The sequence below is a fragment of the Sinocyclocheilus grahami genome, unplaced genomic scaffold, assembly GCF_001515645.1.
Source record: "Sinocyclocheilus grahami isolate Dianchi unplaced genomic scaffold, SAMN03320097.WGS_v1.1 scaffold1281.1, whole genome shotgun sequence".
Classification (NCBI taxonomy): domain Eukaryota; kingdom Metazoa; phylum Chordata; class Actinopteri; order Cypriniformes; family Cyprinidae; genus Sinocyclocheilus; species Sinocyclocheilus grahami.
In genome coordinates this window covers 136,487-157,075 of record NW_015506460.1, presented here as the reverse complement: position 1 = coordinate 157,075, position 20,589 = coordinate 136,487, and the positions used below count along the sequence as shown (strand labels likewise).

General features: G+C 36.2%; 2 protein-coding genes across 2 annotated transcripts in view; both read right to left on the bottom strand.

The window, feature by feature from the left end:
• Positions 1-3,362: 3,362 nt before the first annotated feature.
• Positions 3,363-11,557, bottom strand: LOC107568807 (histone-binding protein RBBP4). The gene is made up of 12 exons (XM_016254797.1): positions 11,391-11,557; positions 10,627-10,774; positions 6,353-6,498; positions 6,070-6,243; positions 5,603-5,718; positions 5,272-5,432; positions 5,010-5,136; positions 4,826-4,903; positions 4,666-4,742; positions 4,500-4,557; positions 4,275-4,385; positions 3,363-4,015 (listed from the first exon to the last, which is right to left on the bottom strand). Exons 1-12 carry the CDS (start codon positions 11,404-11,406, stop codon positions 3,953-3,955), a joined length of 1,275 nt encoding a protein of 424 aa, XP_016110283.1. The 5' UTR covers positions 11,407-11,557; the 3' UTR covers positions 3,363-3,952.
• A 1,707-nt stretch (positions 11,558-13,264) lies between these two features.
• The window catches only part of LOC107568798 (basic leucine zipper and W2 domain-containing protein 2-like), a 14,765-nt gene continuing 7,440 nt past the window's right edge, over positions 13,265-20,589 (bottom strand). The window contains exons 5-11 of the mRNA XM_016254781.1: positions 19,608-19,629; positions 17,435-17,538; positions 16,236-16,406; positions 15,923-16,069; positions 13,942-14,080; positions 13,738-13,860; positions 13,265-13,651 (exon numbers count right to left, since the gene is read on the bottom strand). Of these exons, the coding sequence (XP_016110267.1) occupies positions 13,623-13,651; positions 13,738-13,860; positions 13,942-14,080; positions 15,923-16,069; positions 16,236-16,406; positions 17,435-17,538; positions 19,608-19,629 (735 nt within the window). The 3' untranslated portion in view covers positions 13,265-13,622. The remainder of the gene's footprint in view (positions 13,652-13,737; positions 13,861-13,941; positions 14,081-15,922; positions 16,070-16,235; positions 16,407-17,434; positions 17,539-19,607; positions 19,630-20,589) is intronic.

Here is a 20,589-nt window from a genome sequence, read left to right as displayed (position 1 = left end):
ATGGTTATTATTTAGTAATTCCATGATTTAGATGTACATCTTCACTTTTCATTAAAACCTGGCATGTTTAAGGCATGTTATGACAGTTCTTTAATTAAAATATGGTCAATTTAATATGTAAATATCCATATGCCTGTATATAAGTCAGAACAAATTTCCATTTCAGATGAAAGGCGTGTAGTTTCTTTACAAAGTGACATCGCCTGCTATTGTCCTGGCATGCATAATATAGCGTTTTAGTCATTTTCGCAGATCCGTGTGAAGAGAGATCGTTTTGAGTTGTTGTCTGTACACAAAGCTTTTCAAAAAAACAAAGAAAGCATTTTCGGTTTTTATTACATTGTTGTTGTGTAAATGTATCCTGTAAATACTATTCTCAAGAGACGCATCTTCCTCCACCTTACCCTACATTCTGATTGGCTGTGATTGTACTGGATTTCCACTTTCAGTGTGGACAGACAATTTACTTTTACTAATTGCTGAAAACTTGCTGCATTGCATCTGGTTAGGACAGATGGCACCAGGGCCAGCACGTGCCTATAGTCAAACTAGGCAGGAGACCATTTAAATTTAGACATTTGGAACTATTGCACTCATATCAACAAGTTATCACCCCATTAATTATTCTAATTCTAAATTAACTTTGGTCCATAGTGCCGCTCCCGTGTGAAATGCTCGTGTATGTATTTATTTAAGTGCAAAATGTATCAATAAACAAAATCTTCAGTCTTTCACGTGCATCTAGATTGTGTTTAATTGTGACTGTGAAGTGTTTTGCCTAAAGTGGCAGTTGAGCTTGTGCCAGCCCTGGATGGCACATCTATATTTTACGCCTTTATTATTTTACAGAGAGCATGTAGAGGGCCCCTGCAAGCAAGAGAACAGTGTGATGGTGGAAAAAACCTAATGAACTCATGTTTGTATTATTATCTTATTAGTTATGCAAAATGCTTTTGATATATTTTCATAGTTTAATCGAAACTGCTTGTCTTCTTTTTCATTAATAGTCAATCACCTACTGAAGATGCACAACAGTGTTTGTTTGGGTTTTTTTTTGGCAAAGGTCAAATTAGATTTTAAAAAAAGCACTCTGAACAGCAAGGACCAATTGTGTCTTTATCTGACAAGTTATGGAGCTCAGAATGTTCTTAAAACACTGTTTTTGATGTGTGTATAAGAGGGAATAAAGCTCATATATCAAGTGGTGCTTGTGAACTAAGTGCTTTCTCTTATGAGTAAGTGAAGTGGGCAAAACAAGGACTTATATGGGCACTGTAGGAGAGCTCTATAAACATGCCTACAGCACGATGGTGAAAACATTTAGATGAAGGACTAAGAGATTATGAAATAAGTGCTTTGTTGATTTTATGTGTCTTGTTAAGATCTGAGATAAACAAGTAAGAATTAGAAATTGTTTATATGAGTCATACCTAGTTGTGAATAGAGTACAAGGATACGAACTCTGTCAGAGTGACAGGGAGCATGCTTTTTTAAGACTAAATAAGTTGCTATTTCAAGACATTTTGGAGATTAAAATGTAAAAAATTTGAATCTGGGTAATGACAAAAATAAAGGTGTTTGTTGAGGCTTTTGTTCAGTCTTTTTTTTTTTTTGGCTTTCTCGTGTGAAACAATTACAATTGGTCAGGCAAGATGGATTGTCATTCACCTCTGGTAGTAATATCCATCTCAAATTAATCTTTTTTTGGCCACTTATGAGAGAGGAATCTGCAGCAAGTTCTGGACATGGGCATGAAGGAGAAAGGATGTGTGATAGGCCTGTCCTAAAGTCCCTGCTATCTTTTATCCTGTGATCTCTACTGTTTTCATTTCAAGCTTGATAAAGTTCAGCTAATATTATAATTATAACTATTGCTGAAGACAGGCTAACTAAATTTGATGATCGGTCTATAAGCAATCATTTTCAAATTACTAACTTGCACTTTACATACCTAAATACAATGAAATGTGGCAATGTAGCAAGGTGGGGCATCCATGGATCGGACTTGTTTGTTCAGCACATCCCACAGATGCTCGATTGGATTGAGATCTGGGGAATTTGGAAGCCAAGTCAACACCTCAAACTCGTTGTTGTGCTCCGAACCATTTTCGTTCTGTGGCAGGGCACATTATGCTGCTGAAAGAGGCCACAGCCACCAGGGAATACCGTTTCCATGTATATGCTCTGAAACAATGCTTAGGTAGGTGGTATGTGTCAAAGTAACATCCACATGGATAGCAGGACCCAAGGTTTCCCAGCAGAACATTGCCCAAAGCATCACACTGCCTCCGCTGGCTTGCCTTCTTCCCATAGTGCAACCTGGTGCCACGAGTTCCCCAGGTAAGCAACGCGCACACACCCGGCCATCCACGTGACGTAAAAGAAAACGTGATTCATCAGACCAGGCCACCTTCTTCCATTGCTCCGTGGTCCAGTTCTAATGCTCACGTGCCCACTGTTGGCACTTTCAGCGATGGACAGGGGTCAGCATGGGCACCCTGACTGGTCTGTGGCTGTGCAGCCCCATACGCAACAAACTGCGATGCACTGTGTATTCTGACACCTTTCCATCAGAACCAGCATTAACTTCTTGAGTAATTTGAGATACAGTAGCTTGTCTGTTGGATCGGACCACACCGGCCAGCCTTCGCTCCCCACATGCATCAATTAGACTTGGCCATGACCCCGTCGCCGGTTCACCAGTTCCTTCCTTGGACCACTTTTGATATATACTGACCACTGCAGACCGGGAACACCCAAGAGCTGCAGTTTTGGAGATGCGCTGACCCAGTCGTCTAGCCATCACAATTGGCCCTTGTCAAACTTGCTCAAATTCTAAGGCTTGGCCATTTTTTCTGATTCTACCACATCATCTTTGAAGGCTCACTTGCTGTCTAATATAACCCACCCACTAGCAGGTAAATCTGTAATCTGTGTAAATAAACAGTAGGAAACACTATCTGCTTTTTATCTTAAGGTAACTTGCGGTTTATTACAATACTATATTGTTTTCAAAAACCCCTCATTAAAGTCCATGGCGAGCTAAAAAACAAACAAACAAAAAAGCGCCATTCCGGTCAATCTCCGTGCAGGCGCGGGACAAACCCTGGCAAGTAGCCCCGCCCCTAATTTACGCCATTGGCAGGAAGTCACCTCCAACTTTTCCAGATTGTCTTGCTTTGACTTTTCTGGTTGGTTAAAACACGTGGGCCACGGTAAAAATCAACTGCTGCCTAGTTTTAGCATAATTTCTCATATTTTGGGACCCGATAATTTATGTAAACGATATATACCGTTTTTAAAATAGAAAATCTTACAAAAATTGTGTCACCACCAACAACATAAAATACATGTTATCAACAAAAACAGTTTATTCATAATATTATGTACAACGGTATGGACATACAGGAGAAAAACATTGAAAAGTCACAATATTAAAAAGACATTAAACACCACCTGACTGATACATAAAGCTCAAATTAAAAAGAGCACATAAGAGCTTAAGTTATCAATACATCTAGTCATGAAATAAATGGATACTTAAATGAAAACAGCATTTGTAGGTCAAGTTAAAAAAAAAAAAAAAAAAAATCTAAAATCTAAACATCAACATTGTACCACTGCACTCTGGTCACAACATTCTACCCACCTGTATACACTTTTATGATATTAAGTAATACTTTAAGTATACTTAAACTGCAAGGAAATCCTCATGAGACACTGGTGGGAAGGGATGAGAAAGGTCATTTGTCTCACATTCTGATATTGATCAATGATCAATTGATATTTTTCTTAGAAAAATACTCTATTAACAGTAGAAAATGCCTGGTGGGGAAATATTCAATTATTCCATTACTTAGGGGAGAGCACTTAAGGTCTTCACTTGAGTGTAGACAGAGTTTTTAGAAGAGTTTTGTCTTATGCTGAGAGTGGGGTGGTGTAAAGAGCTGTTTTATCCCTGAACCTCAGTGTCTGCTGCCCCCTCTGGGTCCTCGTCATTGTAGATGTTTTCTGCCTAAAAAAAATAAATAAATAAAAATAAAAGGTATGCATATAAAACAGAGCTATAAAACAAAACTAGAAAGGTTATGCTAAAACTTTTTTTTTTTGTACAAACTAATTTTTCCTCCAACATCTACATTTAGTGGTCATATACACTTAGAGGAAATAAAACAGGCTGCATCACGAGTGAGCGGATGTTTACTTATTGCAGAGGAGCTGACGGAAAATTCTAAGTTGTAAGAAATAGGCTTAAAAGCTGATAGTGTCCTTACCATCTGCCAGACTTGCATGATGTTGTCCTCAGACACTGAGCAAATCACCCACGGTTCATTTGGATTCCAGGAGAAGTCAGAAATCTTGGCTGTATGGCCTCCATGGATAAACTGTTTTTTTTTTTTTTTAGAAAATCAAATGTGAAAAACATGACCACAGAGAAAAGCACAATAACTTTAAATACATACATGTACATAAAAAAACTGAACACCATTACTACTCACCAGTAGCTCTGGAGGTCCATCCTCTGCATCTTCTGGTGACTGTTCCTCACCTATTTTACTGCAGGAAAAACAAAGAATTCTCATGAATGTGAAAAGATACTTCTAATAAAGTATTTTACATTTCAGCAGTAGTAGTAGTGAGTAAAATGAAAATGAGACAACCCACCTGAGGTCCCAAACATTGAGTCGCCTGTCTGTTCCACTAGAGGCCAGGATGGTCTCATTATGGGGTGACCACTGAACCTGTGGACACATTTAGAGTTCATGTAATCACACTCATTTAGCTTTAATTTCATCCGCAATCATGGCAGGAAGGGATTTGGTACCTGGAAGATTTCATCTTTGTGTGATTCAAATGAGTGAAGTTTCAGTTTCAGGTTTCGCAGATCCCACAATGCAACAGTCTGTGAGAGAAAAAATAAAAAGCACAATTCAGAGGTCTAAATATAGAAGCACAATTAATAAGTGTTCACAGGTGTAACAGAACCAGTTGCTCAATGTAGTTCTCACTTTGTCAGCAGAACCGGTGGCCAGAATGAACTCGCTGTAGGGGTTGAAGGACAAACAGTTGACCTCTGCAGTGTGGGCATCTACTGCATGACTGGGTTTGGATGTATTATTGGAGCGTGTGTCCCAGCTAAAGGAAGGGAAAATAGATTAAAATACTGCTCGCATTACATACCCACAGTTCAAAACGCAACATGCCTTTTTAAATTACATGTCGTGCTAAAGACATTCAGATTAAGAAAACACAGGAAGACAAAGTACTTGCATCATAAGCTTCTGGTCATCTGCAACAGACCCAAAGAGAGACTCGTGAAGCAGATGCCAAGACACATCCTCCACTACAGCAGTGTGACCAGTGAAAATGGTCTTAGCGTCCACTATTTTTCCCTCCTTTGGCACTGTGCTGATGTCCCACAGACAGATTGTCTGCAGAAAAAAAGATTAACTCGAACATTTAGTGTTGGCTGAATTAAAAAAAAAAAAAAAAAAAATGTAGGGTACAAAAAGTAACACCTGAAACCTCAGCATGTTTGCAAATATACAGCTGTGGTCACGATGTAATTAGGTCAATGATAACGATTGTACAAATGTCTTACATGATCATCAGATGCACTCAGCAGGCAGCCACTCAGATTGGGGTTCCAGGACAGACCATATCCTTCTTTCTGATGCCCCCTCAGACGCAGGTCAGGAGTGCACTCTCCAGAGGGGTCTCCAGGAGCACAGGAGGGGAACACGGAGCATAAATTTAAAAAAACTTAACATATGACACCTTCACATAAACATTGAGTTGGCAAGTAGCTTGGAAATGAAAAGTCTCCCATTATATCATGTTTTCCCTACCAAAAAACATTGAACTACTAAGTTGATTTGTGTGGTTAAAAATCTATAATTTATTTTTAGTGCAGTGCTTTAAACAGTGTGCTATATTTCAGCTATTATGTTTGCATGTTAAAATGCTTAAAGTTTTTTTTTTTAAATCTGTCTCAAAGCAATTGCCTTTTAAACAACGCTGCTAGATACATTGAGCTGCAAGTGACAACGTTTCCAGAATTGCTCATACCAGGTTTTGAGGGGTGTTTGGTGTAGTCAAAGACCAGCACATCACTAGTGGGGGTCTTAGTGGCAATGATGCAGGGGTTCTGTGGCATGTAGCGAGCCCTGTTTACTTCTCCCTCATGATTAATCTTGATCTCAATCTCTATCTTGCCACTCACTGAGCCAAAACCACCAAATTCTGTGAACAAACAGAGAAACAGGTGTGACAACATGAGATAAGTACACAGGTGGAGACGATGCAGTCACAATTTAGTTTATGATCTGAACATCAAATATAAGCCACTCACCTCCTTTTTCGCTGTCATAATGTGAGGCATCAAACTGGGCGTCATCATTGGGCAGCTGGACACTGGCAATAACCAGGTGATTCTGCTCATCAGAGGTATGAGTGCCGAGAACCAGGCGGTGCACGCTAAAATCCTTCCCTTCAGGTCTGTGAAACGGACGACAAGTGTGCTTATTTACACTGACCTTTATAAAAATCTACAACTGTGATGAAACGGTCACTATCCACACTATATTCATCCTGTATTCCTAAAGCATTGAACCCGATTCCATTATCATGACATCACAAACTATTAAAAAAAAAAAAGTTGAAAAAAAAGGGGGGCAGGGTTCCCACTTTTTCATGAACACCAGATTCAAGGACTTTTTAAAGCACTATTTATTTTATATCAAGCACCTATCAAATTCACACCCCAGAATATGTAGTGTCATGAAAGACCTTACAGTACTTAACATTTCACTTACACTTAACATTTACATTAAACATTTCAGAGTAATAATGTTTTGAATGTGTAGGTTTCATAAATTTAGACCGTTTTGAGCAGTTGTGTTCAAAGGAATTTAATTAAATCAGTCAGTACTGGTGAAAAAATTCCATTTCTAAAATATTGATAAAATATGCATCCAACTGATTTTTGCTGTAATTCTTGCACAAGATTTAAATTTGAAAGAATTTATCAATTTTTTAATCAATAAAAAGTGGTTAAATGTTGTAATAACATGGTAAAACCTGTTAACATAAAACATTTGCACATTCACTCAAAAGATATGTTACTCATTAATAAATAAACTCAAGTCAAAATAATTTTGTAAATTACTTTTATTGTAAATCCCATTTTTTCGGCTTTGACCTAGGAATGCAGCTCAAACATGCAGCTGCTCAAAACGTCAGTATTTTTTGAAAATATTTCATGAGAATTTTAAACCTTGTACATGTGCAAATTTGCAAAAAAATATAAAGAAAATCAAATAAATAGGACTTTCTATTTGCTTTTAAACTGTGAACGCTTTTCACCAAGTCGTTTTTCCAATTTTTCAAGTTCTACATTTTCTCCTTAGCTCCATGTTGCAGTAAGTTTTGGGGAGTTCATTTTTAGTCCATCTCCTATCCTGAAAAGTCTGTCTTGCAGAGACTGACAAAAATGACCTCCTAAAATGTACTGCCAGATTCTGGAAGATAAATTCTTCAAACAGTGGTACAAGAGGATGTGGTGCTGGTTCTTCAAGAGTCACTCTCAACTTATCGGTCCATAAAGCCTATAAAAATAGTTTATGTATTTCACAACACTTCAGAATGTTATTCCTATTAAGTAGGGGTCATTTTTTAGGATTTTTTACCCAAGCAATGTCTCTGAAAACCTGACACCTTGTAATTCTGGAGACTCAAGGTTGCAGTTCTGGAAAATAGTGGCACTGGAGACTAAAAGGTTCCTGATGGTTTCACACTTAATTCTTCACATTAATTAAATCTTTTGCAGTTAACATGCTCTTTTCTCCTCCACCTGTTTTTTTCTGACCCCGCTGACCCAATGAACATTTTTCTGACCAATGGTCATGCCTTAACTTTGAAATTTCTGTATTGCATTAGTTTTTAATATTTCTCATGGGGATTTAATCATTTTTGACTTCTCAGTCCGAGTTAAATCTCTTTTTTGGCTCATTTCATCTGTAAAAGAAAACCTGGCTAATTATTCTGCACACCTTAAGGAGTTTTTTTATTTCCAGCCTTCATGTACAATTATATATCACTTCTAAATGATTAAATACAAAAATAATAGTAGTTAAGATTGATGTGGTTTGGAATTGGTCAAATGAGCTTGGAAAAAAATATGATCAGAATATCAACGTGCCTAATAATTATGCACGCACTGTAAGATGTGCTCCCTTTACACAGAGTGTGCGTGATCGCGAAAACAAAAGTGAACCGAGCGCTCATTCAAATGTGATTTCAATACCCCGCATATTGATAGCGGCTCCCTGATGTGCGAAAATAATATACAATATTAGAATGTTTGCGGGAGCGGGACACACACACGTTGCGGGACTGGGCGGTAATGGTCAGAAATTCAGCGGGAGCGGGCTTAAGAAAACTGTCCCCAAGGCTCAAGGCTGCGCATCAACACACACAAATTTTTTCCGCGCTACCCCATCTCCACCCCAAATCATTAGTGCCATTTTGTTCTGTCTTTAACAGAACATAGGACAATTTTTGAAATAGCACCATAAAAAGGGGTTAAAAAAAAAAAAAAAAAAAAAAAAATCTTTTGACTGAAAATTTTTCCTCCGCCAACCCCCATTCCACAGCCATACCTGTCTCACACAGTTTAAAAGCAAAGATTTTTTCTTCTTGTAATTAGGAGCACTTGTCCTCCTAATTTAAAAAAAATTAGGAGCACCTTCTGATCAATAATAAAAAGTTCTGATCAAAAATTAGCCTTCTTAATACTAGGTGACATTTGACTCAAAGTGACTTACAGGGGTATTTTTTTTTTACCTTTGTAATGGCATCTTTTTTTATCTATGTCAAATTCAAAAACATATGTTTATAAGTTTTTTAACATTTCTATTTAAAACAATATATTAAGAAGTAGAATGAGACATAGGTTATCAATCAGTTAGTATTAATAAAAAAATAATCTGTACAGAGGTGGCACTGAAGAACACAAAAGTGGCTTGTAGGTACATTTTCAGACATTTAATGAGGCTCACAGGTGGCATGAGTGCAATTAAATTCATACATTTATGTGGAGATTAATGTTTTAAATATACAATTTTGAATATAGAAATATTAAATGATTTAAATAACTGAAATTAAAATGCTAAAAATGAAACTAAATCCACCAGCAGATGGAGACAAGTCACTGATTTTATCACTGAATCATTCATTCAATTGATTCGTTCGAACGGCTGATTCATTCAGGAACAAAGCAAGTGACTGTCTTTATGAATGGGTAATCATGAAGCACTGACTCACTAGATTCGTTCAAAAACACACATTTTTAGCATATAATCAGTTATTTAAATCATTGAATGAATGAAACTCAGCTGTGTTTGCTTTTAGAGATGCGAAGTGGCTGAGCTGTTACTATATTTGGAACTATTTTCGTTAAAGAAATAGAGCAAAATCAGGCAGTACTTGTTTACTGAACTGTTGTATTGAATCAATATCACACTGGCAAACTCCCTTAATAATTATTAAAAGCTGTCACTCTCCTTATCGCGATCTGTGGGCGCACAGAAAGTGAGCGTGCGCGAGCAAGTTCTCAAGACTCAAAAGCACATGCAAATGATAAGTTCCGTCATCTGTCATCGCGTTATAAACGCGGAACCTGCGGGAATGAGTAGAATTGTTATTAATAGCCACAATCCCACGCCGAAATTCAAGACCTGATCTGTGTTCTCTGCTAATAACCCGACTGTGAATGATGCAAGCGGCGTTATGTTGTCCGTGAGAAGCTGCAGCCGTGGCGGGGATTATTTTTGGTGTGCCGGCAGAACAACAACAATGCGCTACATGTTTCTTTTCCCCTCATTTTCCCCCCCAATTGACGGAAATCCGTCGTAGCGACGGAAAACTTTAATCCCTGCATAAACACAATTTATTTCAAATTTAATTCAAGCACTTTCATGGACCTATGTTTGTTTTCAAGTACTTTCCAGGCCTTGAATCCATATGTCTGAAATTCAAGTACTTTCAAGAAGCGTGGGAACCCTGGGGGGGAAAAGCCCACCAAACACATTGAAAAGATCATTTAGAGCCACACCTACTCAATCAATAAATTAAATGTTTCAAAGTAGGGCTGCAGCAGCTAATCATAATCAATAATGAAAATAATTGACAACAAATTTGCTTATTGATTAATCGTATCAGTCACGTCACTTTACAGCAGTGAATAAAGCATTTTTAGGGATAAAACATATCTGGAAAACAGCAGAGGACACAGAGTTAGCTGCTGCGGTAGAACTGGAGGACCCAATTTGTCCTAAACATGAGAATGCATTATATTAAGTGATTCAAACTAAAGCATACAAGTTAGTTTGACACGGCTTGCCTTGACAGATGTGTGTGCTGTTTTTTTTTAAAGGTCGTATCCTTATTTGTAAGGATACAACACATGGCACAATGTGGAACAACAAATTTGTAAATAATTTATTCCAAAATATTTTTAATAAATAATTTGGGATTTTTTTTTTTTTTTTCTATGAATCGATTATCAAACAATCATTCGTTTCAGTCCTATTTCAAAGCTAATGTCTGTAGATGTAAAGGTGTTACCTGGTGACATCTGGCAACCACTGAGCAGTAAGACTGGGCCACTCCAGCGCGTGGGTCATCACCAGGTCGTAAAGAAACGGAGTGTTTTTCTTCCAGATTTTATATTCTTCATTTATCACCCTCTCCTCCACCGCGTCATCAAACGCAGCTGTAACAAAAAGGGGCGGGAAAGCAAGATGAGAGCTGTCAAAGCGCCTTCAGCGACGATACTCTCTTTTCTAAACAGCTTGAATATGTAAGACCATAAAGTTTTTCCCCCACAATTGCTGTACGATAATAAATGACTTTGTCTACATTTAAATCTACTGGAAGATATAGATGCAACCAATATTGCTCAATCTGTTACAGACAAACTCTCTGGAAAACAACTTAAAATTAAGTGCCCATTGCCAAATATTTACATTTATCATCAGTTAGCAGCACAAAAAAATCCAAAACAATACTGAAAGCTTCCTGAAATAAAGCGACGCGTCCCACATTCACACGCTTCAACTTAAAAGCCAAACAAACTAACGTTAGCCGCAGCTAATTCGGCGCTAATTTAACTAAACAGTTTAGATACTTCCTAAAATGTTCCCATCATAAAGAATACATTCAGGCCGAAACACAGCTGAGCTGTGCTCATAATAAGCTCTACTGTTTAAACTGTACTGATGTAAGGTTAGCAGGACTGTGTCGTTATGGCGGGACTCGGCCTGCGCTGAATTCCCTCAAACAAACACCTCTAAACTAGAGCACACCGAGTGCCGTGAAACCATACTTACCTTCTTTATCAGCCATAACGACTCGACAGACAGATATCAGCTCGTAAACCTGACTGATAACAGGAGACCGGTTTCCACTGGGGTGCAAGAGGCTCTTTGTCTCGCGCCGGCGTGCACGTTCGCGCCAACACGGACGGACACAGCAGAGCACGCGCGGAGAGAAGAAGAAGAGCGGCCACACTGCAGCCACTACACTGCCCTCTGCTGACACCGCGCCACAATATAAGAAAGAAAGAAAAGAAAAAGTATATATATATATACTGTATATACATATACATATATAGTATTTACATACATACAGTATTTACATATTACTATGTAATTATGTTGTATTATATATGATTTTAATATTTTTACAGTATTTATTTACATATTACTTTGTAACAGTATTGCGACTAATGAGAATAGCAATTAAGAATGATGGATAATACAAAAATACAATAATATTTATTATTAATATTTAAATTGTTACACACACACACACACATATAAGACCAGAGGTGTAAAGAGTACCTGAAAACCATACTTGAGTAAAAGTACAGATACCTTACAGTGAAAATTACTCCACTACAAGTCACCACTTTTAAAAGAACTTGAGTAAAAGTCTTGGAGTATCTCATTTTAACAGTACTGTAGTATTTTACTTTTACTAAATATAGGCTCAAAGATGCATTAGTCAAAGAGACATGCCAGTGAAACACAAGAAAGGGTTGATTTGTGAGGAGAGCAATCACATTTATTTTCTAAAACCAAAATAAAACTGAACACCTCAAAAAAAAAAAAAAAAAAAAAATCCTTCAAAAATGTCTCTTCAATATAACGGATAAATAAAATAATGTTAATAATGTTAACTTTTTTTTTTTTTTTGCTTAATTTGTTTATTGAACATTTACAATAATAACAGGATAAAAATACAGGAGAATGAAAAAATAAAGTAAAAAGTAAAAGTAAAGTAAAATGAAAAAAGCATTCTTGCACTGGATGACCTGGTTTCAGCCTCATTACAGTTGCTAAGGGACTCACATTCACCTGAAGTAGACTTGTTGACAAGTTTGCCAGTACTTTCAGTGCCCTGTAGTTGGTGATATCACTTATTTTGTAGCAGAAATAAACTACTGCAGAAAAATCTAGGTGCCATGCAAAATGGCTAGATGGCATACAGCAAAAACTACTGGGCATGCGTAAATCAATATAGCATAATTTTTCTCACACTGTACAACAATTACTATTTTTCCATTATTGTAAGGGGTAGGTGTAGACTTTAATAAAACACAATCTAATAGGTAGAAAATTCAATTTATTGTTGGCTTCCGTTCTAGCAACAACCATGCAAAATGTAATGTGTAATTGCAAAACTCATTACAAACGTAGAGGAGTACTTATTCAAAAATGTAGTGAAGTTGCTAATATCTTTGATACTCCGTAAAACTACAGAAAATCCAAAAAGATACTCAAGTACAGTAATTAATTACTCAAATACTTTACACCTCTGATTAAAACAACCTTCTGGTCATTTGACCACTGAGGGGAAATGTTCTTATTTGAGAATAAAATGCCAATTCTAATTAGCCCTAAAATTACAATAGCTATTTATTTCTTTTGACTTTTCTATTTTATTTATAAAGTCAATTAAATATCTACTTTTGCATGATAATGAGCCAACTCTATATGAGAGTGAGACAGACAGGGAAGGATTTGGCCTCGGCATAATTTGCAGAACTAAAAGGACTTAGAGTCGTAATCAACATAAAAAAGGCAGGTCTGTAAAGACATTTAGATTTATTAATTTGGCAGACACCTTTACCTAAAGTGACTTAAAAATGAAGAGATAAAGATCAGTCAGACAAACTAAAAAGAGACAAATTCTGGAACTAGAGTACATATAAAACACCTTTTATTCATAAAAAGATTCAAAGCAGTCACATACGACATATACACGTGTTTGTTCAAATGAAAATCAGTTGCAGGAAACTGATGTGTGCCAACGCAGTACCTGAACGGCATTCATATAAAATCCATGTTAAAGTGTTTGTTATTAAAGGCTGTCTATATGTAGCTCCCTGCACTCTCTTCCTAGAGCTCAGAAGCTTTTCCCTGGATTGGGCCTTAGTTTATGTGACTCGTCCCTCTGGACACAAATGTAATGACAAAGAGCCTAAATATGCACTAAAAAGCTGGTCACAGAGAGCTGACCATGTAAAACCCATAAAATCTTCAGGATCCTCAAAATTATTAGTCATCTTCCCCCTCTGATTCAGACTCTGTGGGAGAGAGAATTAAGAAATAATGTTCTTGAGATTTACATTTTGTTTGGCAGAGGATACTTTTATCCGAAATAACTCCTCACCTTCCTCTGCATTGTGAAGCCACTCCACAAATTTCTTCATTTGCTCCAGAAATACACTTTTTCCTTTGGCAGCATGAGCATCTTTGTACCATTTCAATATGGCCTCCTCACTAAGGACATCAGCTGTGGAGTGAGAAACACACACCATATCTTATCTTGCCTATAATATATCATTAAGACACTGATCAGGTGGGACAGGGGTACCTTTGTAGAAGAGCACCACTATTTTGGAGAAGGATTTCATGAAGTGGATGTTGTCGTAGCAGTACTCCTGAATCTTGAGCAGTAAGACCAGCTCTGATTGGCCCTGAGTACTGAACACAGCCAGGAGAGGTGCATAGTGCTACAGGAGAAACAATAATCATCTCTCATCTAAGAGTCTCTCTCTTACACAGATCTACACTGGCAGCACATGATATGTTGTGATGTGTTAAGCTGCAATGGCTTGAGGCTGCCTACATAATCATGGACCAATCAGCTGCAAATATTACACTTCAGCAGCAGAAACTTGAAAATATAATCCTTTCAAAATAAACAATTTTATTGTCAACAGAAATGCAGTAGTAGAAATACTTCTTTATATAACAAAAGAACCTCACAGGTTCTCAATATCACCATATCGAGTTAATAACTAAAATCTCAATTACTTATGTCATTTAAAATGTAAAATTATATTATCGCACAGCTTTATATATACACACATCGCAAATCTTAACAGCTTGATATTTTTCACCCAGCTCTAATCTGCTAAATAAGGCATGAAGATATTATAAATATTAACATAATTTGTGTGTGTGTGTGTCTGTCTGTGTGTGTGTGTGTGTGTATATATGTATATATATATTATTATTATTTATATATATTTATACAACAGTTCATAGACGTGAGGTATGGCTGTATATCGGCAAGCTGTGATTACAGTTCGCTCTGGTTTTCAAAATGTAATTGGTTCTCAAATCTGATTGGTTGAGAAGTGTGAGATATTGTGCTGGTATCGCTACAGGAACACACTTTCCCAATTTGTATCACTCCTCTTGCCGTATTTCTCACATTGTTGCTCAGCTGTCAAACTGAGATTTGAATCAGTGGCGGAAAGAAGTAGTTCCGCACAAAAGAGGGTTTTTAAAAGACACTCCATTGTTTTTCTTATAATTACACACTTGTGCCATCAAACTGTTGTATAAATGCAGTATCACACTTGTAGATGTGAGATATGGCTGAATATCGGCACAGATATTCAGCCATATCTCACGTCTACTCGTGTGATATTGCTCATTTATACAAGTTTGTTATGGTTCTCAAATCTAATAACTAAAATTTTACTTTACTTCAGTTTGACTATTTTTTAAATATTAGGCTGATTAAAAAAAAACAGCCTTTGATGTAGCAGTCTAAAGTTAAATATAAAACAAAAAAATATTAGAAAAAAAATATATACACAAATTATATATATAAAAAAAAAAATAATAATAATAAAAATATATATATTATATAAACATACAATGTTTGTATGATTTGATGCTTTGTAAATATATATAAAAAAAAAAAATAATAATAAAAATATATATATTATATAAACATACAATGTTTGTATGATTTGATGCTTTGTAAATATATATAAAAAAAAAAAATAATAATAAAAATATATATATTATATAAACATACAATGTTTGTATGATTTGATGCTTTGTAAATAAAGACACTGGGTCTCATTTACTAACCATGCATAGACATATCATCAATCAACATTCATACTAAAAATGATTCTCAATTTACAAAAAAAAAAAAATGCTGTAAAGAAAGAGTTAAGCAGAAAGCCCTTAATATGAAGATCAAAATGTAAACGCACATGTTATTAGGCAGAATTTTTTGTGAGAAGTTCTCCTGTGCATATAAATCGGATTAATCCACTCAAATATTAGTGAATGAGACCCATTGTATTTCAGACAATGTGGCTGAAGTAGCTCTGCAGTGCATCAAAAATAGAAATGCGGTATCGGTCAACTTGCTGTCACCCGTTGCAACAGACTCTTCCAGTGTAGACAGCTTCAACTGTAACTGAAGTGATTCAGTGATGACAGAAGTGCAGACATGGCAAAATAATTTAATTACTAAAATAATATAGAGAATATAAGCATTATTGATATCAATGTGACATTATAAAGTCTAGGTGTTGATACTGTGCCTTCAGGTGTTTGAGGGCCTGTTCGGTGACCAGCTCCTCTTTCTTATTCCATTCAACAGCATTCATGAGGCAGCTCCACAGTAAGCCAATCACAGCCTGCTCCTGAAGATCATTTTTCTTCATCTCCTCTTTCACATACACCACAATCTAAGCACAATTCACATCAGAGCATATGGAACATTTTAAGGACTTTTTGTACAATAAATGATTTTGGTACCGTGTCAGTCCATAATGACCATTATAAAATCTGGGTCTTGAAGCAAAAGCAGTTGATAAGCACTAATCTATAATATTTAACGTGTGGATGATTCACCTCTCTGATGGGACACTGCTGTGACAGGCGCTCCTGAAGCTCTTTCTGAAGTTCCTTGCGTGTGCCCAGAGACTGCTGCGTGCGCAGGAAGTCTGACAGCTCTTTCAGTCCTGCCTCAGTGAAGTACGTTGAGAAGTGTTCCACATTCTGCTTATTTGCAGGAAAGAGTTCCTGAAGTCAGAGCAGATTACACTATTAGATTAACTACAGGAGGAACTCGGAAGAACCTTTAACCTTTAAGATTAAGAAGGTGGATCATGTGACACTGAATACTGGAGTAATGATGCAGAAAATTCAGCTTTGCCTTCACTGGAATAAATTACATTTTAAAATATATATTACAATTGAAAAGTCATTGTAAATTGTATTATTATTTCTCAATATTACTGCATTTTTTTTTTGTATGATATGACAACAACAACAACAATAATAATAATAATAATAATAATAATAAAGAAATGTAAAAAAAAAAAAAATTACAATATATTATATCAAATAAAACACAAAATGTTAATAATTGTATGCAATGTTATTTATATTATATAAATATTACATAATTATATATTATATCATTTTAGATAATATTATTATATTCGTTTTAGATATAAAAATATATTATACACATATATAATTTGTTTCAACATTAATAATAATATATGTGATATTATATATTGTACTATTTTTTAGATATTATTATTATTATACTTCATTACATTGTTTTATTTGATAATAATATAAAAAACAACATCATAAAAATTTCTAAAGTAACAAATTAATACAATAATATTTATAATAATAATAATAATAATAATAATAATAGTGATAATACATGATATAACAATAAAATATAATAATAATAATAATTATTATTATTATTATTATATTTTTAGACCCCTAATTATAGCCTTATAAATCAAATTAATCTAAAACCAAATTCAAATCAAATTTGATTCCTCAAGATATGACAAAAGCAAAACCCTGGACACAAGATCACTTAAACTCACAGTAGCTGGTGATGGAGAGACATTGTAATGACACAGTCTGAGTGGCATACTGGTTCCACCCAGAGGATTTGGGGACTAAGTACATCTAATGCCATTTTTAAACAGGATTCCCCCACCTTGGTATCGGCTGCTCATTTTTCATATACAACAATGGAAAATAGTATCTCATTGAACTGGGAGAAGTGGGGTGTTCACCTGAGCATAGCTGCGGACAGCAGTGTGGTTTTCCTCCGTCTTGAACATACAGTGCTCCGTCACCTTGGTCTTGTCCCCATCGTCAATGCGTGTTCCCCCGGGAGCTGAGAGAGGGAAAGTGAGGTTACTGGTTAATGATGTAAATCCTTTGAGAGCACAGTGCTGTCATTGTTAACCTCTACTGAGAAAATGTCACTACCTACTGCACAGCTATGATAGAGACAGACGGCACAGCGACCAGCTATGCAACACCACAACAATTATACCAGAATACATCATTTCATATGTATCATATGCTATGTTTGCAATGTTTCGTTTTATTTATGTATAATGCATTATTACAGTATTATGCTGTACAGCTTCATGTATAAGAGAAGTGAAGTAGTGCAGGTCAAGTTCAAAAAGCATTAGCCTCTGTACTACAGAGTGGATGCATTTCGAAACCATTTAATCAAATAAGGAAAGAAATTGAATTACAGCATTGCTTCACCACAAAATAGGTCATGGTTTCTCAATGTGTTCTGCACACATAACAATGCAATGCCTCCAAGTAATCCACAGGTGTCTGGGACCCGGGTTAATACCATACAGAGTTAAAGTGTAAAGTGTAAAACCTGGAATTGCAGCTGTGTGCGGAATTATCTAGCTTGCGTGGGTTGTGAGTCGGCACGGCTCCAGCGCGAATGAATCTAGTGTTCTGAAGAGTATGTGTGGCAGTCAGTCACCGCACCGGTGTGGATATTTACAGTACTTCGCAATCTCAGATTCTAGCCTACGTCTTGGAATATGACCCAAATAAGAATTTTCACCGTATATTGCCATCTGAACAAGTAAGTAACAAGTCTGCCACGTTTGTTCTGACCAACTGAGGAAAAAAGCATTACCGTCCATAAATCTCGCTACCAATGGTGATTAAATCTAAAGATCGGTTAGCTCATATCACATCAAACTGTTCAAGCTATTTTTATTGTTATACTTTATTCTCAAATGATTAATGTTAACAACATCAGCATTGCGTGACTATGAGTATAGTGTATATTAGCGTGTAGATTTCAATTTCTGCACAGTCTAATCTAATTGTCATACTCTTCGAATTTCATATTAAGAAATTCTTTTAACCCAAAAAGCAAATCATGCTCCCTTCGAACTGGTTTTCTTTCAAATACAAATCTGTGTAATCCCAGGCTATCTGTAATTAGAAGCACATTTATAACTGGAATATAATTTAATTTCATTCACATGTGTTTCATAAACATATAATCCTTTCTGGATTACAATCCGCCATACATTTAATTATTCTGACTGCTGTGAGAAAAGGCTATAAACGATCTGCCACCTGCAGGATCCTCACATGCCATAGCCTAGTAGCCGGGACAACTTCATGTTTACAGACGTGATGTAATGATGCAATGCCATGCTCAAATTTCCCCATGAAAACCTACCCGTACCACTCAAATTAGAAAACATTATTATAAGTTAATCGTTGTGAATCGGGTTAAAGTAAGGAGATAGTTTTGAACACTGGCTGGTTATGTACTTGCTCAAATATTGATTTTGAATAATTTTTAACCAAAAAAAACAAAAAAAGCTACGGACTGCAGCTTTAACTTCAGATCCCCTTGAGAGATTTGCTCCGGATTACATTGTTGAGCCACTGATCGGTCAATGTAATACTTGTAATACCCATCTTACCATTAAAAAAAAACAAAAAACAAAAACAAAACAAAAAAAACACTAAACTGGCTTTTCTACAGGGTACCTAAGAAGACATGATGATGGGAAAAATATAAGAATGGAAGAAAAATTCTAATCCTTTTGCATTCGCAAACCTTTGTGTTCTGAAATATAGTTTTGCCTCCCTCCTCATATTCTTTCCAGTTCTGTGTTCGTTCACAAAACATTCTCCAGAGAAACTTGTTTAAATGTTTCCATTTAATGCATTGTATTGGGATTATCTAGAGGCAAATTTTCATCTGCACAATTTATTTATTTTTTTATAATTTTTAACGCATACATTTTTGAACAGCAAGAGTCCCTTGCAAGGAGATGATCATATTTCCATAGTATATTGGTTTGAATGCACTATATTGTGTAACATTATGCGAGTAACATGGCTCAGTACTCAATTAAATCTAATCATGTGTCGTCTGATTTGCCAGCATATGTGCTTTACATCTCTTTACACGTATATCATTCTAAACGCACAAAATGCATATTCAATTGCAAATATGCCATTCTCTACACTGGCTTCCCATATCTGCTCCAACCAAATTCAACACTGCTTCTGTCCCACAGTGAAGCCGCCCACTCACTCTCTCAGCCTGCTTATGTGCAAAAGATCAAAAGACTGTGACAGCTCCTAGGAGACAACTAAAACAGGCTAAAAACGTGTTGTTTATTCCCTGCTGTCCTTATCTTTAACCATCAATGGGATTTGTAAATTGATGGCCTGGAGGTAGTGCAATAAACACTTTGATCCAGAGATGTGCTGCAAGTATTGGAGCAACAGCCTGCTGTCACGGGGGAGTGAGCTAATGACCTCTCTTTCTGTTAATCTGCTAAAGGGTCTGCGTGAGCTAACAGCACAAAGGATGGCTCTACATCCTCCAAGGGTCCACAGAGTGATTTTCTGTCCTTTACGAATGTTGCTTGTCAGATTGTACAGTATGACCCCAGTGACATCTTGGATAAAAGATGAGGCAGCAACAGTATTTTATGTCAAACTGTAAGATATACTGTATTGGCCCGAATATAAGACGACCCTGATTATAAGACGACCCCCCCTTTTTCCAGATGTACCTTTTGGAAAAAGGCTTTTTAAAAACCAAATCTTGTTTTTTCTCAGTAGAACACATTTTGTCTTCAATTATTTTCATATTTTTCATATTTTAATTTTTGTTTTGAAAGTATGGTAAAAACTGGTAAAATGTACCAGCAATCACATTTTAAAAATATACACTTTTTGATAGACCATAAAAAAAAAAAACATGTAGCCCATCTGAATTATCCATCTAATAGTAGCCTACCAAAATCTTATTAACAGTAGAAGTTCAATCTTACTGTAGTCTTCAAATCTGGGTACTGTCTTACGTTTTAAAATCACAAAGGGAGTTTGGTCTCATCAGGCTAACGTGACCGTCACGACTCATGCAGCT

Excerpts from the sequence above, each read along its gene's own strand:
- LOC107568807 (XM_016254797.1), bottom strand. Across the intron at positions 5,719-6,069 it reads CAAACACCCCTCAAAACCTG|ACCCCTCTGGAGAGTGCACT; the intron begins GTATGAGCAATT and ends GTGCTCCTGGAG. Across the intron at positions 4,558-4,665 it reads CTCAATGTTTGGGACCTCAG|TAAAATAGGTGAGGAACAGT; the intron begins GTGGGTTGTCTC and ends TTTTTCCTGCAG.